At 38.2% G+C, this 17,315-nt stretch overlaps 1 protein-coding gene across 25 annotated transcripts in view; it reads right to left on the reverse strand.

Annotated features, from left to right (window-relative positions):
* ATP2B2 (ATPase plasma membrane Ca2+ transporting 2) overlaps positions 1-17,315 on the reverse strand; it is a 441,356-nt gene that overhangs the window by 24,810 nt on the left and 399,231 nt on the right. For all 25 annotated transcript variants that reach the window (XR_003920764.2, XM_029996153.2, XM_029996154.2 and 22 more), the window contains 3 exons: positions 7,477-7,690; positions 3,397-3,608; positions 153-260 (listed from right to left, as the gene is read on the reverse strand). Coding sequence is in view for 24 of the 25 variants with exons in the window: in XM_029996153.2 (XP_029852013.1) it covers positions 153-260; positions 3,397-3,608; positions 7,477-7,690 (534 nt within the window). In the remaining variant the exon portion in view is untranslated. The remainder of the gene's footprint in view (positions 1-152; positions 261-3,396; positions 3,609-7,476; positions 7,691-17,315) is intronic.

Below are 17,315 nucleotides of genomic sequence, written 5' to 3' on the forward strand. Positions count from 1 at the left end.
ACTTAGAGAGCACTCTGTATTTCAGTGTGTGCTAAATACAACATTGTGAGAGATCAAAGAAACAACAATGCAGTAGGATTAGGAACAATATCAGATCTTTGATTGGTTTATAAAAACAAAAGAAAGAAATCTGCATATTCCTGAATGCTTACCTGACCCCATACAAGTTCTCCTAATCCAATAAATACACACCACATCCACTGGTCAAGCTGCAGGGGAGAACAGCTAAATGGTTTTCCTCCAAACTGGACAATTACTATCTACAAAGAAAAGCAGAGAAGAAAGGGGGTAAATATTTTCTGGGGAAAAAACAAAACAAAACACTCCACCCCCAAAAACCCCGAATGCCAGCAAAAAAAACCCAGCAACTTTCAGTCATGTTTCAATTGAGATTTTACTTTGTCTTTCTACATATTACAGCTCTGCTGGTTTGATTCCAACATATTTTACCAGTAGAATAGTCAAACATATTATTATCAATCTATTGTTTAGTGGACTGAATCTAAAGAGTACCTAAAATCAAAATACTATCTTATATTCCAAATATGTCATTTGACACTCTTAGGTGGCACTAAATCAAGTTACCAGAAGGACATTTTTGGAACCCATCCAGCAAAAGCTGCAGAATCCCAGTCACTAAAAAAATCAAACCACACAAATTTATGCACACTGAATTAAAGATCAGAAAAAGCCATACCAGTTCAGACTAAGGCTTCCTTAGCCTCATAGCTAACAACAGTCATCATATATGAATGCCCAGGAAGAAAGAAAACAGGACTGTCCCTGTGTGTTCTCCCAGCTTCTGAATATTCTCAGCTGGGGATATGTTGACTCTGACATAGTTTATTTTGGAATGTCCATTGCATGAGAGATTTTTTCCCTCTAATTAACATTTATTGTACACTTATAGACGTGTTATCATGGATAGACTGATAGTATACCAAAATCTAGTCCTGTTGGAGAAAGAGGGTGGGAAAACCACACACCTTGCAGCAGGATAACCAACACACACTGAATCTCAACAAGTTTCAAAGCCTGGTTAGACTGGGAAGGTTTTGCTAACTGAAAATCAGTTATTATTGCTATTTTACAGTAGTGCTGCTGCAAAACCAGGAACCTGAAAGCACAAGCCAGAGATTTAAACTGTCAAAGGCTGCAAACCGGAAATTCAAAGTAATTTGTCCAGTCTAAGACACAAAATAACACTAATACATAAAGTGGTTGCTTTCTTGTGTGAGTGAATAAACACAAACTATGAACACAAACTCATTCCATGTGAAGTCCATATACACAGAAATAAGGAAGGGGACAGAGAATGGAAGGCAGTGGATAGGAAGCGGGAAAATGATTGGAGAGAGTAAGGAAAAAGGAGGAGACAAACCAAAAATTGTGAATATGATGCTAAAATTCTAAGAAAGAAATTACAACTCCATATTGAGAAATTTCTAAATACTTTATAGTAGGTATGGCATATTTTAGTCCCTCTTCCTTCACAGTGAAAATTATTTATTTATTCTGAAAGCAGAGAAAGGAATTAAAAAAAATTTTAAAAAGCCATTGCTTGTCTGAGGGCAGCAGCGGTAACTACTCTTTTATTTCGCAAGCTGTTGTAGCTCTCACATAAACACTTTCTGATCCTTACTGAGGATGCATTCTAATAGTCTCCATATTTTTCACTTGGAAAATTTGGCCACTGCTGCTGGCTTTTTTTCTTTTTGGAGGGGTTTAGGAGGAGGACTAAACTAAACTAACTAACAGTTAATGGAACTATTGCACTCAAAGATGAAATATCAAAGCCAATTAGTCTGTACTTCACAGAAAGTGTAGTAGATACATATGGAACTAAGAAACCTTTAAATATGAAATAAAACCACTTCTGTAATCTCCCATTATCCATCTACATAATCCAAGCTCCTGGAGACAATCTCTTTAGCATGAAATGCTTGGCTCACACATCCAGCTATTAAAACACACAGCCAAAATAATAACTACTTTTCTGACATTGCTTCAGCAAGCAACATTATGCAAAGCTGTATTTCCACAATGTAATAAACGAAGTGGGAAATTAATAGAAAGATTAACCTTCTGTTGCCCCAAGAAAAAATATCTGATTTTAAAAAGAGACTTAAAAGCAAGTTAGAGTCACAGCCTAAGTACTCTTATGCTACAATGTCCTTTTTGATTTACTGTCAGAGTGAAAACCTAGTGGTTTGAACTGTGCACTTAAGTATTTCAGCTACTAGGAAAGCAGGGAAGAGGGAGTAAAATCAGCAGCTGATTCAGAAATGTGGCTAGCAGCTAGATGACATTTTTCCTTCAGCCAGACAACTGAGTACAGTAATGCCTAGAACTAAGAAAACATCCTCAAACACTATCCATGATTAATAAAAAAAAATTAGAGATGATTGTAAATTTGTCATGCCTCTCCTAAAGGCATTATAGTTCATGGTAGCAAACCCATGGTTTTGAACTAGCTTTTAAAAGACCATCACTATCAAGTTCTACTACCAATCACTGGTGCCCTTTCTCCCATACTCAGTTTGAGTGTTTCCCCTTTCCTGTTTCAAACCACTATAGCCCAGATTCAGATAGATCTATCCTCCTCCTTACTCTTTCCATGAGAAAGGTCCCAATACTGATAGCTTCCAGGATGCCATTCCAGAATTGAGCAATAATGTCAAGATAGAAATAGCTCAACTCTAAGCAATTGTGAGGGCTGCAGTAGACTTCAAAAAGGTAATGTCAAGCGGTATCAAGTACAGGATAGATGCCAGCAAATGGATGCATACAGGAGCAGAAGAAGGAATTAGAGTTCATACAGCAGAAAAACTACAACTGTTTGGGAAAAGTGTGTAATTCTGTAACTATGTTCACATATGACTGGGACAGCAAACTCACAAATGAGGTGGACATGAAGAATTACTACCAAGAAGTAGTATTACCAAGAACATCAAGTAGCATTTGGCAGTGGCATTTAACCTCAGAAGAACAGAGGAGCGTTAGCTATTTGAAGGCTAATTTGTCTATTCATGGAGTAGTAAATTAATGTAAAATGCTTTGTTGCTATTGTTTGGTATACTATTTAATAATTTCTTCTAAAAGAATCAGTTACAATATCAACAAATCATGATGGCAGTTATGATTGTACATCTTCAGAATAATTTAAGATTTAACCTAGTTATAATAATCAAAATTTATGCTGTATTAGTATGGCTACATAACATTTTCCATTACTGACAATTGTATTGATTGAGAAAATATGTGAAACCAGGTAGTTTACTATTAAGTGTCCTTCCTACAACATTTAGATTAAAAAAAACCCAAACACACACACACAGAAAAAAACTTAAGGTACATTTCTGATGAATAGTTACTAATTCTTGCCCAAATCATTACCTGAATAGCAAATGTACCCAGTACAATAGTGCAAAAAATAGGATTTCTGAAGATGCCATCAAAGACATTTCTTTCACCATGGATTTTCCGTGCGTTGATTTCATTGAAAAGCTGCATCATGACAAAGGTGTTGAAGATAATGGTGTAATGCTCTGAAGGAGGAGAGTGAAGTGGTGCATTCCTCCCACTGTCAATCTTAAACATTTTCTCACCTGGGTATAAGAAAAAAAATAAAGGTTTCCACTAGAATAAATTAATCAAACTTAATTTTACATTTCCATTGTTTGCTTTAGCTAGTTGCCTCCTGTGCTCAGTTTTACGAGCTTTCTTTCTGCACTTACTGTAATACAGGCAGAATTTATAACACCAGTGAGCAAAAGACATCTAAACTTCCTGAGCAAGAAGCTTCTCAAATGATGACTTTTATCTAATAACTTAGTATACCTACACAAATAGTTTTCAGTAGTACTTTTTCTCTAACCAAGTGGTAATTATTCTAAGTCAATTCTTTCTGACGTATCGAGCACTTGAGACCATTGACAGTATGTTTGCAATTTTCTACAATAATTAGAAGCAACTACTCTTCAGCAGTTTTTACCAATTTGCTAATCCAGTATGGCATAACTCTTGACAAGCATTCAAGGATATTCATTATAAAGAACACAGACTTTCCTGGTTTTAAATAGATTTGGGTTTGATCATTCTGCTAGTTTTCTTTGAGAGCACACCATCAGGCATTGCTCTTTATTTTGATAATTTTACTATCGCTTCCAAATCTGACCAATAAAAAAAGCAAGATACAACCCATAATGAGTAACTGTAAAAATGAACTAAGTTTTGAAAAGATACCTGCACCTAAGGAACCTCTTTTCTGATAGAATCATAGAATGGTTTGGGTTGGAAGGGACCTTTAAAGATCGTCTAGTCCAATCCCCCTGCCACAGCCAAGGACATCTTTCAGTAGACCATGTTGCCCAAAGTCCCATCTAACCTGACCTTGAACACTTCCAGTGATGGAGCATCCCCAGTTTCTTTGGGCAACCTGTTTCTGTGTCTCACCACTCTCATTGTAAAAAAATGTCTTTCTTATGGCCAAACCTAGCCTCTTTCAGTCTAAAACTGTTGCCCTTTGTCCTGTCACTACAGGCCTTGGTAAAAAGTCTCTCCCTGTCTCTCTTATAAGCCCTTTTTATACATTGAAAGGCTGCAATAAGGCCTCTCCAGAGGCTTCTCTTCCCAGGCTGAACAACCCCAACTGTCTCAGCCTTTCCTCACAGGAGAGCTGTTCGAGCTCTCTGATCAGTTTTGTGGCTTTTCCTCTGGACCTGCTCTAACAGGTCCATGTCTGTCTTGTACTGGGGACACCAGAACTGGATGCGGTACTCCAGTGTCACAAGAGTGGAGTAGAGGGGGAGAATCACCTCCCTCAACCTGCTGGCCACAATTCTTTTTATGCAGCCCAGGATACGATTGGCTTTCTGGGCTGCAAGTGCATAGGCTGCCAGCTCATGTCCGATTTTTCATCCATTTTCTTATACGCAAAGTTTACAGATAACATACAGTTACTGAAAGAGGCATTGTCTTAAAAGTAAGGATGGGGCATTCACATGAAAGCGTAAATAATGAATGAAATAAGACTAAAGGATTATCACAATACTACTCATTTTCATAACCAGTGTTTTGTTAATAAAAGCAAATTAAAACTTGAACATTTTTCTGCTATCCCACTAGCATTATATTCAGAAATTCTGAAGAAAGAAGAAGAAAGGTTTCCTCAGGTTTTCTCCTGAGGTCGTTAATTCCGTCAGCTAAGTTAACAGTGAGCGCTTTTTTTGCCTTGGGATATTTGAGCAGTTCATGTTCAAGTCACTGGTTATAATGAGCATGTGTCCAAAGAAAGAATTTGGCTTATAGTTTTTTGACAGAAAGTAGATTATGATATCACAAATATATCAGTAACACAATATGAGGCCACAAAACTTTGACTGTGAGAAAGCAGAGATTTTTTAAAAGATTATACATCTCCAAAGAGATAAGTATTGGAAAACATTCCCCTTACTATAAGTAAACAATAAAGGAAAATTTAATGAAAGCAAACAGATACCGTCATTTTTTCTTTTATAGATACACGCACACACACATATCTATATACACACATTACATCAATTTGCTTTCATTCATACACTCACAAACACAAATATATGAATAATACTTTCCTCAGTGAGAGTACCTCTTCTTAAGTCTCTATTATTGCATCGCATCACTTAATTGGCAAACCAGAACATGCCACTATTGTGGAATGGCAGTGGTTAAACCAATACCTAGTTTTTATTTCCAAACATCTTCCAAAAGGCATTATAGCACATCAACTTTAGTGTCTATTATGCCTAATTGCTGAGATTAAGATTTTTTTTTTTATACTATAGTTTGACAGAACTAGATGGTGATTTCTGATGTGCCTGATGTGTCAAAGGCATTACTGTATGTTCAAACACAATGTATTTATTGCCACATCATAGAAAAAATAGAAGAACTTGATGTACTAGTCTCTACAGAAACCTACTACAAAAAAATGAAGTATTAGTTGATCAAAATATAAATAATTCTCAATCATTTGGAATGTATCGAAAGACTGAGTTTAGAACATCATCTCACTGCAAAGCTGAGCCTCGTGGAGCTTAAAAAGGAAAAGACCGTATCTCCTAGGCTTATCAGAAAATTGGTTGGGCTGCGTCCTTCCAAGTATGCATGGGTTCTCTAGAGACACACAGAAGTAATTAGAATAGGTTGAAAAAGCCTGGTTTTCTTTTCATTTGGGCTCAGTATAAAGTATTTTAAACCATAGAACTCATCAAAAAGCCATTAAAACTCCCCATAAAGTTCACAGAAGTTCTCGTTCCAAGACTCATATCACATGAATTACCAAGTCCTTCTACACCCGTTTCAAAGAATCTGAAATTACCATTCCCTTAGACTCACTAGACATTCTTAAAATACACTGCAAGCCTAACAATATTACAGACCATCTCTCTTCAAAACGTGGCAATTATTTTGGTTTAAATAGCTCCACTGTAAACAGACCATCACGTCCTTTGTGCATTTCAAATAAGCAATTGTTTGTTAATAAAATAAGCCAGTTGTTGGTAAGGTGGAGCAAGACTCACAATGGAGCTCAAAAAATTCCTAAGAAGCATAAATTTACATTTACAGCTTATATGGAAGTCTGTATATAAAGAAAAAAATCTGAAAGACAACACATGTAATTTAACAATGATGACATAGTGACAAGAACACAATACCCAATCAATAAAATTCCTTTGAGCAAGTTCACTTATTATTGTGGAGCAACAGAATCTATTATTAGCCCCTACTACTCCCTGCAGCAAGAAACATTCCTCCTCCTTCCCTCCCCTCTCCAAAATACAACCTATAAAAAGCATCCATTGCTAGCAAGGCCTGAAGAAGAGTCCAGTAATCTAATAAATTGGATTTTTCCCCTTTTAATATCCATTCTAGATATTAAATGTCAAAACGGAGTGTTATTTGTATCACTTAATATTTGCTTATCTATACTACTTAAGATCAGCATTATTTCTTGACTATGACAAACATTTTGCTCCCAGTTAGAGCTTCTCCAGATATTGGTAAAACGGATCTTGATTTTTGTTGTGTCTTTTTAAATTCATTGTTACGTGACTACTAAAGACAAGTCTCAAAATGAAATTTCAGTATAGAAGAAGCAGGCTAGATACTCCGATTAAAATGTAACCTTCTATGCTATGTTTTAACATAAACTTTTGCCAAAGCCGAAACCCACATTTTGTTAGAAGGCAAAAAAGCTCACTGTGGCCCTTCCCAACGTAAACAACATGTGAAAGGTGACTAAATCCCTCTATTGCATCTGTTCTGTTTCCCCTACTGTTTCTGATCCCATTTAAACAGCTCGGACCTGCTAGCTGTTTAACTGTGACAGACTTAATATATGTGCATTAAGTGGCTACATTTAAAGCATTTTGACATGTCAGGCTACAAGACCTAGTTGCTTCTAAACTAAGCAACAAGCCTAACAAACTTTCTTACCGACAAAAAGAAGTGTAAATATGAGAGTAAGCTGATAAACAGCGTGGCCCAGAATGTTCTTCATCATGGTACGGGATATAAGAGGTTTGTTCCTGCCATATGGCTTTCTTAGCAATAGAGCCTCTGTTGGAGGTTCGGTGGCCAAAGCAAGTGAGGCAAAGGTGTCCATAATTAGATTGACCCACAACATCTGTACAGCTTTTAGAGGAGAGTCCTGTGGAGACAAACCAGAAAGTTACATATTTCCTAGAAAAATAATTGTTGTCATTTACTATGACTTCGTTTCTTCCTGTGTGACTGCAAGTAGTGCTGAAGACAGGATAGTGAAATACATGGACCTTTGGTCTGACCTACTGTGACCTTTCTTATATTTCTTATGCAAGACCAGAATCACAGGAAGCACAGTGATCTGAGCAAAGATAAATTATTTCTCTCCGGTCATTTAAATCAGGAATATTTACAATCACACAATTCTCAAAAAGCATAACATTATCACTTTATAATACATTTTACAATACCCTCTATTACTTCATGCATCGTGCGTAAATTTTCAGCTGAATTTAGGTAACTAGACAATACAAGAGGGAGTTTCTTTTCTGGAAGATAAATTATACTGAAACAATTTAAAAAGTAATGCTTCCTTTTACTATAACCTACTTATCTTTTCTTTCAGAAACAGCTTGATACTATTAAAAATTTGTGAAACAATTACTGAGACATTTTAAAACATCTTACTTAAATAAGACCTTTTAAAAACAATAGTGATGAAAAAAATGCCTGATACTTGAATTTAAAAAATATTCTGAAACTCATTAAACTATATCAAATGTGCAAAAGTGAGAAAATCTTTATTATTTTACTGGGTAACAGGATAGCATATTTAAAACTATGGAACTGGGAAGAAAAAAAAAAAAAAAAACCAAACCCACAACATTACTACTTGTCAGGATGAGTATTTATTTGCTGAAGCAGATCGCCCACCGCTAGAAGGAGCTCTTTCCTCACTTAATTCAAGAAAGAGTCTATGGTCATATTACAGAGGACTTTAGACCAAGTTTAAAATAAAAAAAAAAAAAACAAACGCCAAAAACCCAACAAAACAACCAACCAACCGAAAGTAAAAAAATAAAGCAAACTAACACAGATCCCAGGAGAACTCTAGGTGACTGTCATAAAGTTTTGAGTTGTAATTCATTGGGGCAGCTGTAATGATAGATGGATGCAATTGCTTCAAGCAGCCATATCAGGAAAAATGAAGTACGTTCTTTTTTTTTATCTAACAATCTCCTATACCTTTAGACTGAATACAAAAAGGACAGCGTTAGTAAGGTCTGCTTCCCGTTTCAAACAGACATTTTTATTGGGAAAATATCTCAAAAGTAATAAGGTAATAAGGTATCAGTATGACAAATTTTATAATGGAGGGGAGTTAATCTACAGTGTGAAAGTTGGAAGATCAGAGCTCTGTTTTTAAGCATTACATTGCCACAGTGCTGCAGCAGTGAAGCAAAGAAATTTATGGAACAGCATACAAGCCAAATCAAAGCAAATAAAAACACCTTATGAACTCTGCCCTTTTCTTCAAAGGGTTAAATGTTCATTTTTAATGAAATATTATCAAATAATGAGGGCCAATATCCATGCAGTATCCCAAGGACATATGGAGAACAGGGGCAAGTGATTTGATCTCTTGTGGATCTGGTTTATATTCCAACCCTCCCTTGAGATAAAATATTTCCTCCTGAAAACGTATTTTTAACACTCCTACATTTACACAAATTTTGATACATTTTATTTACAAAAGAATAGTCATTTTTGGCTTATTCAAAGGGATGGAGAAAAGCAACCTACTGTTTCTAAGTCTTACAGGTTGGCTATACCAGGGAAGCGAGGAAGATTAGCATTAATAGATTCTTGACCTCTTGGTTACGGGTTGCATTAACGGGGCTTATCTGGAGAGCTCAGCTCATTCATTTGATATGCAGCTGCAGAAACAGGAAATGTCTTTGTTTTGAGAGGTGGCTAAAAAACTAAAAGCAATCAGGACAAACTTCGTTCCAAATTGAGACCTCAGTTATTTTTATTAATACTAATGGTCAAACAAGGAGAGTATTTGCACTAAAAGCAGTTTGTCACTAGGGCTCAGAGACCCTAGAGTTGGACACAGTATATAGAGAAAAAGGAAAACATGTTTTCTACTGAAGAATTCTCCTTGTCATATTTTTACCTCTCTAGTTAATAAGTTTTCCTGAGAAACATGCTCTGCTTTGAGATGTTACAATAGCTGAATTTCCACTTCGTGTGCTTCTATGTCAATAAAACTGAATTTGTCTGTTACACTTAATAGAGTCAAATATTCAGAGCCTGACATATTCCTAGCACAACAAAAAGTCAGATTATTTCAGTCTCTAAATCACACAACTGTAATTGGCAGTCATCAGTTTTGGCAACAACATGTTCTCACCATTTCACACTGCCAATCACCTTGGGTGGCTATGGTGCCCCTAATAATTATCTATTATTGGCAGTGCTACACTGTTCAGTCAAGTGTGAAAGCTCATTCTAAGCTGAAGCCAAAACATTAAATACACATTAGTCTGGGCAGGCAATGGAATGAAATTTCCACTGCAACTCTATCTGATTTCTGATTAGTTGGTGGAAACTGAGGAAAATACCTATCAGCTAAGGAGCTTAGTCTTCTATTACAGATTTTAGTCACTTATGCAAGTGGAATGCAAATTCAATGTTCTTTTCAGTGCATTTTAACCACTAACTGACCAGCTAATAATTCTTAATTCAGTTCCCGAAAACTTTGGGGATGAGAGCTGTTCAAACTGCAAACCACCCAAAATCACCACTTATTTGTCAAATTCCTTTCCACTTGACCTTGGAATAGGTTAGCATTGGCCTAGAGGTAAAAGGAAAATGTCCCTTAAATCAAGTGATGTTACACTTCATCTTGGAAACACTTAAAAGTACAAATCGCCAAAGGCTGGAAATAAACTACAAATCTTTTGTGACATGCAGAGCCTCACAAATTTTAGAGCTTGTTACTTTTGATTTAGATGACAAGCTGTATGGGAATAAAAAGGTATTTTCACCCTTACCTCTTTACTCCCACTTGTCACAGAACACATGCATGGATTCATAAAAATAAGCACTTCTGGTAGGTCAACTTTATATACATCAATGCAAAAAAATATCAGCCCTCGCTTCTGCTGGTAGATCACACTGTCCACTAGTTGTATGGAAGTGGCATCCTCAGTTCTACTTCCATGCCTCTAAGCCTTCCCAGAACAAAGCTAAACAGCACACACTTTGATTTTATATTATAGCTTTTTCAAATTTGCCAATGCTATTATTTTAGGATTTGCCAAATACAGTTCTGCAGTAAAACATTATAACCATGTAAATTACTGACTTATACATGTAAGTATAGATCATCCTCATTTTTTGAACAAGATCTGTAAAAACAATAAGTGATTCATAGAGTAGTTCATTGCTACAGTGCTTTTTAATGAACATTTAATTTTCCAAACATAATGTCCTATAGAGTCACTGTTTTCAGTTCCTAATGTCTGCTAAAACATTAAGTCTTTCTCAAAGTACAAGAATAATAATTTGAATGTAAAATGTTAAAACACAGTCTTTGTTCTTCTCTTTCTTTAAATGCAACCTTTTTGAACAGTTACATTGCCTCAACAATTGGAGACACAGACAAAATTTGGCACAGAGATAAACCTGCCTTCTTTATAGTTCCAGTAAAAAAACTTTCTATTTGAGTGAACTGCAATTTAAAATCTTTATTTTGTACATACCCAGATTATTTTTAACAGCTCCAAACATAATGACCTGATATTTTCTGTGTACTGTGTATATGTTGGCGACAGGAAACAGGATGAACCTTCTGACTTTGTAAGGCACGTATAGAACTCTGTATGATACCTAGCGATGTGGAGCAATGAGTCATTTGAAGTACAAAATTCACAATACTTGTAGGCAGTTCTTCCAAAGAAGAACCCTCATTGAGTCAATCAAGGGCTCTGCAAAAATGTTATTCAGAGAACGAAGTCAGAATATTAGTGTTTATATCTCACAAATCCACCAGAAAAAGAAATTATTGGTTTAACCTGAGGTAATGGTTGCTGAACAGTAAGGACAATTATACACAAACTGGTTGAGATAACCACACCCTAATCATTTTAAAAGTATGCATTGGGCAACACAGAGAGAAAGAAGCAAGAGGCAGATGAATTAGATTAATTGAAAGATAAGATGAATTAACACAGCTCAGCTGCATTGTGCCACACAAACTGCACTGACATGGGACTAGCAGAAATAATAGTTGTGAACTCATTGGTAGGTGTCATGTACACACTGAAGACAAAATTAAGAGCACCTATGCAACCACAGATTGAGTGATCCTGATTCAGCTTTTAATCAGAGACTTCTTTAAGCTTCATGTTCTTGTATCACCTAGATCTCAGAGTGCTTTACGTAACTGCAGACTCACAACACAAAAGTTCATTATTAGTTGAAATCAGAACTCTTGGCTTATACATTGAGCTGCTGTAAACTGAAACAGGGCCCACTGTAAGTTGGATCCCTGTGAGGGGCAGCTTAGGTTTGGCAGCAGCTGCACTAAGCTTGCCAACAGGTGACACTGTCTCTGTAATTCTTATACTGCTTAGAATATGATTTCTGTCACCTTAACATGACTTAGTGCTGGGACCCATGACAGAGAATAGCAAATGACCATTTGCATTGGTCCCGTTTAGTCTGCATAATAACTTCTTTAATAGCCCACTGCTACTCTTTATAATCCTGATCTAACACTGGAGTAGCATGTAGGGTCACATACACTTTGTACGTGTAGTTGAACATCTATTGAAACAGCAAACCAGGACAAAATAGAAATAGTTGATATGGTAGATATCCTAACAGCAGCATCTTGCTGAAGCAGGCATTAGGTAGACAAATAATAAAATAATATTTGCTTAAAATTAACAGAATTGAGCTAAACAGTAGTTCCCTGAAGTGGACTTGGCAAGGACATTGATTTTATTTATGTATTTGAGAAAAAAAGCAGCAGATTCTTAAAATGACCACTAATGGTCACAAGTTCTACCTAATACTTTTCTTAAGCATCTCTCCATGGCACTCCTAAGGTGCTCTGGAGCAAACAAATCAGCTCCTACTTGGCAATGCATTCTCTGGGTGCTCCTTGGAGGTCTAGTTTCACTCATAATAGTACTCACACAGTTGGACCCTTTCATTAATATAAAGTTGCTATGGTTTCACTTGGAGTCCTGCAGTGATACAACCACATACACATATTTACACATACACCGATGCAACTGCAGGATCAAGACTGAATAAAATTAAGTCTATTTAGTTGCAAAGCACAAGCCAAGTGTTAAAAAAAATTAGTCAAAACAAAGTTTTTATTATCTTTGTACTTCCTTTAAGCACAAACAGTAGAAACACCAAAAAGAGTAGGTAAGTATAAAAGAAGTGTCATACTCAAAGTATCCCAGTATGCTGGTTCTAAATTGCAGAACAGTTTTTTTGAGACGCGACATTAAGAAGCATGGAAGAAATGTTACTACCTACACAGAATTTTTCTCATTCTAGATTTGATGAAATATCACCAGAAAGATAGCCTGTGTAATATTCATTAACCTGATTATTAATTGTGGACTAAAATTATATTCTGTGTGTCAAAGAAAGCCAAACTGACTACCTAAAAGCAAAGTAAAATTCAGTCCAATGTGGACCTTCTTTGTATTCATTTTGAAGGTCACAGAAAGCTGTGTTACCTTTTGGAAACTATAGATTTTAGCTTCATTTGTCTGTTAAGAACTTAAATGTCTCAGTCAAATAGTGATTTAAGACCTGTGTACAGTTTTGCAGACTTAGATCTATGTGTGTGCACCTAGCTTGTTGTATGCAAGATTTTTTTGGTATATTCATGCATTTTGTGCTATTTTCATAGAGCTATTTTCACAGCAAACAGAGAGTACACTATGTTCTCAGGTGTAATTTTTAGTAAAGTTTATGAGCCAAACAAACATAATGCCCTTTCACTGGCTAGAGTCTTTAACTCAAAGCCTAACATAATGGGAGACGGTCCTGAAGGGCAAAGGGGTCCAGGAGGGATGGACATTCTTTAAGAAGGAAATCTTAATGGCTCAGGACCAGGCTATTCCCATGTGCCGCCAGTCGAACCGCCGAGGAAAACGACCAGCCTGGCTGAAAGGGGAGCTTTTGCTAGGAGTCAAGAAAAAAAAGGAGAGTTTATCATCTCTGGAAGAAAGGGCAGACAACTCAGGAGGAATACACGGATCTTGTTAGGTCATGCAGAGAGGAAATTAGAAAGGCAAAAGCTCAGCTAGAACTCAATCTGGCCACTGTCGTAAGAGACAACAAAAAACGTTTTTACAAACATGTTAACAATAAAAAGAGAACCAAGGAGAATATCTATTCTTTAATGGATACAGAAGGGAACATTGCCACCAAAGATGAGGAAAAGGCTGAGGTACTTAATGCCTTCTTTGCCTCAGTCTTTAATAGAGAGACCAGTAATCCTCAGGGTACTCCACCCCCTGAGCTGGAAGGCAAGGACAAAGAGCAGAATATACCCCCCTTAATCCAGGAGGAAATAGTTAGTGACCTAATACGCTGTCTGGTCACTCACAAATCTATGGAACCTGACAGGATTCATCCGAGAGTACTGAGGGAACTGGCAGAGGTCCTTGCCAAGCCACTCTCCATCATTTATCAGCAATCCTGGTCAACAGGGGAGGTCCCAGAGGGCTCGAGGCTTGCCAATGTGACTCCCATTTACAAGAAGGGTCGGAGGGAGGATCCGGGGAACTACGGGCCTGTCAGCCTGACCTCGGTACCAGGGAAGATTATGGAACAGTTCGTCTTGAGTGCGCTCACATGGCATGTGCAGGACAAGCAGGGGATCAGGCCCAGTCAGCATGGGTTTACGAAAGGCAGGTCCTGGTTGACCAACCTGATCTCCTTCTATGACCAGGTGACCTGCCTAGTGGATGAGGGGAAGGCTGTGGATGTTATCTACCTTGACTTCAGCAAGGCCTTTGACACTGTCTCTCATGGCATACTCCTTGAGAAGCTGGCGTCTCGTGGCTTGGACAAGTGCACTCTTCTCTGGGTGAAAAGCTGGCTGGACAGACGAGCCCAGAGAGACAACTGGGGTGAAATCCAGTTGGCAGCGGGTCACAAGTGGTGTTCCCCAGGGCTCAGTTTTGGGGCCAGTTCTGTTTAATACCTTTATCAATGATCTAGATGAGGGGATCGAGTGCACCCTCAGCAAGTTTGCAGATGACACCAAGTTGGGCGGGAATGTTGATCTGCTGGAGGGTAGGAAGGCTCTACAGAGGGATCTGGACAGGCTGGATCGATGGGCTGAGGACAATTGTATGAAGTTCAACAAGACGAAGTGCCGGGTCCTGCACTTGGGTCACAACAACCACACGCAGCGCTACAGGCTTGGGGAAGAGCGGCTGGAAAGCTGCCCGGCAGAAAAAGACCTGGGGGTGTTGGCTGACAGCCGGCTGAATATGAGCCAGCAGTGTGCCCAGGTGGCCAAGAAGGCCAACGGCATCCTGGCCTGTGTCAGAAATAGTGTGGCCAGCAGGAGCAGGGAGGTGATTGTTCCCCTGTACTCAGCACTGGTGAGGCCGCACCTCGAGTCCCGTGTTCAGTTTTGGGCCCCTCACTACGGGAAAGACATGGAGTTGCTGGAGCGTGTCCAGAGAAGGGCAACCAAGTTGGTGAGGGGCCTGGAGCACAAGTCTTAGGGGGAGCGGCTGAGGGAGCTGGGGCTGTTCAGCCTGGAGAAAAGGAGGCTGAGGGGAGACCTTATCGCTCTCTACAATTACCTGAAAGGAGGTTGTGGTGAGGTGGGTGCTGGTCTCTTCTGTCAGGTGGCTGGAGATAGGACGAGAGGAAATGGCCTCAAGTTGCGGCAAGGGAGATTTAGGTTAGATATTAGGAAACATTTCTTTACTGAGAGAGTTGTCAGACATTGGAACAGGCTGCCCAGGGAAGCGGTTGAGTCACCATCTCTGGAGGTATTCAAAAAGCGCGTAGACAAGGCACTTCAGGACATGGTTTAGTGGGCATGGTTGACGGTTGGACTTGATGATCTTGAAGGTCTTTTCCAACCTAAATGATTCTATGATTTTATGATTCTATAATAACATTCATTCGTAAGGCAAGATCCTTCTTGAATGAGACAGAACTGAGAGCTACTTGAGATTATCATCAGCAGTCAGGCTGTTGAGTGTAAACAGAACTAGAATGGAAATAACTGCTGCCTTTTTGCTACAATTTCAATTTTAGCTCCTTTCAGACATCTCCTTTGGATTTGCATTTTTACTGCCAAATTAAGGAATTGCATAAGAATATATTTGGACAGAAATACAGGAATTCTAGGAAGTGTACATTAAAATCTGTAAACGGGGACAATAGACTTGTCAGGCTCAGTGATGGCCTTACAGACCACTGGGGCAATATAAATGCATTGGGCCTGATCCAAATCCTTCTAGAAGCCAATGGAATGATTCAAAGGATGAAGAAAGCTCCGGAATTAGAAAGGGGAATATGCTTGCACTGATTACACACTACACATGCACTTAGACTTGATTTAAAATAGTCTTTACACTGATTCAGTAATGTTTAACCTCTTCAAGAATAACAGAAATTCCTTAGTTAACAAATAGAATATATTTCTGATGCTTTCACAATGCAATTGAAAAAATGCTGGACACTAACAAAAAAAAAATCACCTTAAGTAGGCAGTGATTGAATGTTTATAAAACAGGGTCTTAAAAGGAAGCACCTGCTCAGTTCCAGTTACGGTATTCTTACCACATTGCTGTTAGCACTTTTTTCTGTCTGGTTTTTTACCACTGATAAAAATCCAGGTGGACCAACCTTCTAGACTTTTAGTCCTTATTCATACACCTTCTGTTACCAGCAACAATCACTTTACAGCTAAACATTTTCTCACTATGCTTGAAAATAATTCCCAAGGAAAAAGGAAAAGTTATCCAACTTCTGCCTCAATATCAGTAATTTTGTCCCATAGCACAGGCTCAGTCATGACAACAAGGCATCATCAAGACCTGGGGGCAGTAGGGTAGGGATCTAGCACTTAGCAGCTTGCAATTTTTACTTCTCGGAAAACAAGTGAATTGAGGTTTCAGTGTCTCCTTTGCACAGAATAAAATTGTTATTTCATTTGTTAAGATCACTTCCACTTGCTTCAAAACCAGCCATTTCTGCTTTCTCTGAGAATCCCAGCCGTAGCACTAGCCTATTGCTTGCTTAGCTCAGAGGAGCTAAATGATGACAGTTGTATCTACCCAGCGGTTGCATGGTGCTGGCAGAAGCTGGGAGCTTGCAGACTCCTCATATGCAGCACAAAAAAAGGCCTCTAAATGTCAGTCAAGGCTTAGAAGTTTGACCTCATGGTTTTGTAAAGGTACCTGGGTTTCTGCTTTCAAGTATCAATTCCATGATTACAATGTAAGTTTACCCTGGAGCAGAGCTAATGACTTATTCATTGTTTTGCTCAGGTGTGCATGAGGTGAAATTTACCTGCTGAAACAGGTATGTGCACCCGAATGATGCACAAGACAGGGAAGCATCAGCTTTCCCACAGTGTGTCTCAATCAAAGGAGGCATTTTGTAACAGCACCTGTCTGCAGCATCGGAAATATACATTATTTTAGAGGGCTACAACTCTAAAAACTGCATGTTTTGCTATTTTCCAATGCAGGACAAAAACCTCATACTGTGCTAAA

The sequence above is a fragment of the Aquila chrysaetos genome, chromosome 20 (genome assembly GCF_900496995.4).
Source record: "Aquila chrysaetos chrysaetos chromosome 20, bAquChr1.4, whole genome shotgun sequence".
In the NCBI taxonomy this organism is placed as follows: Eukaryota; Metazoa; Chordata; class Aves; order Accipitriformes; family Accipitridae; genus Aquila; species Aquila chrysaetos.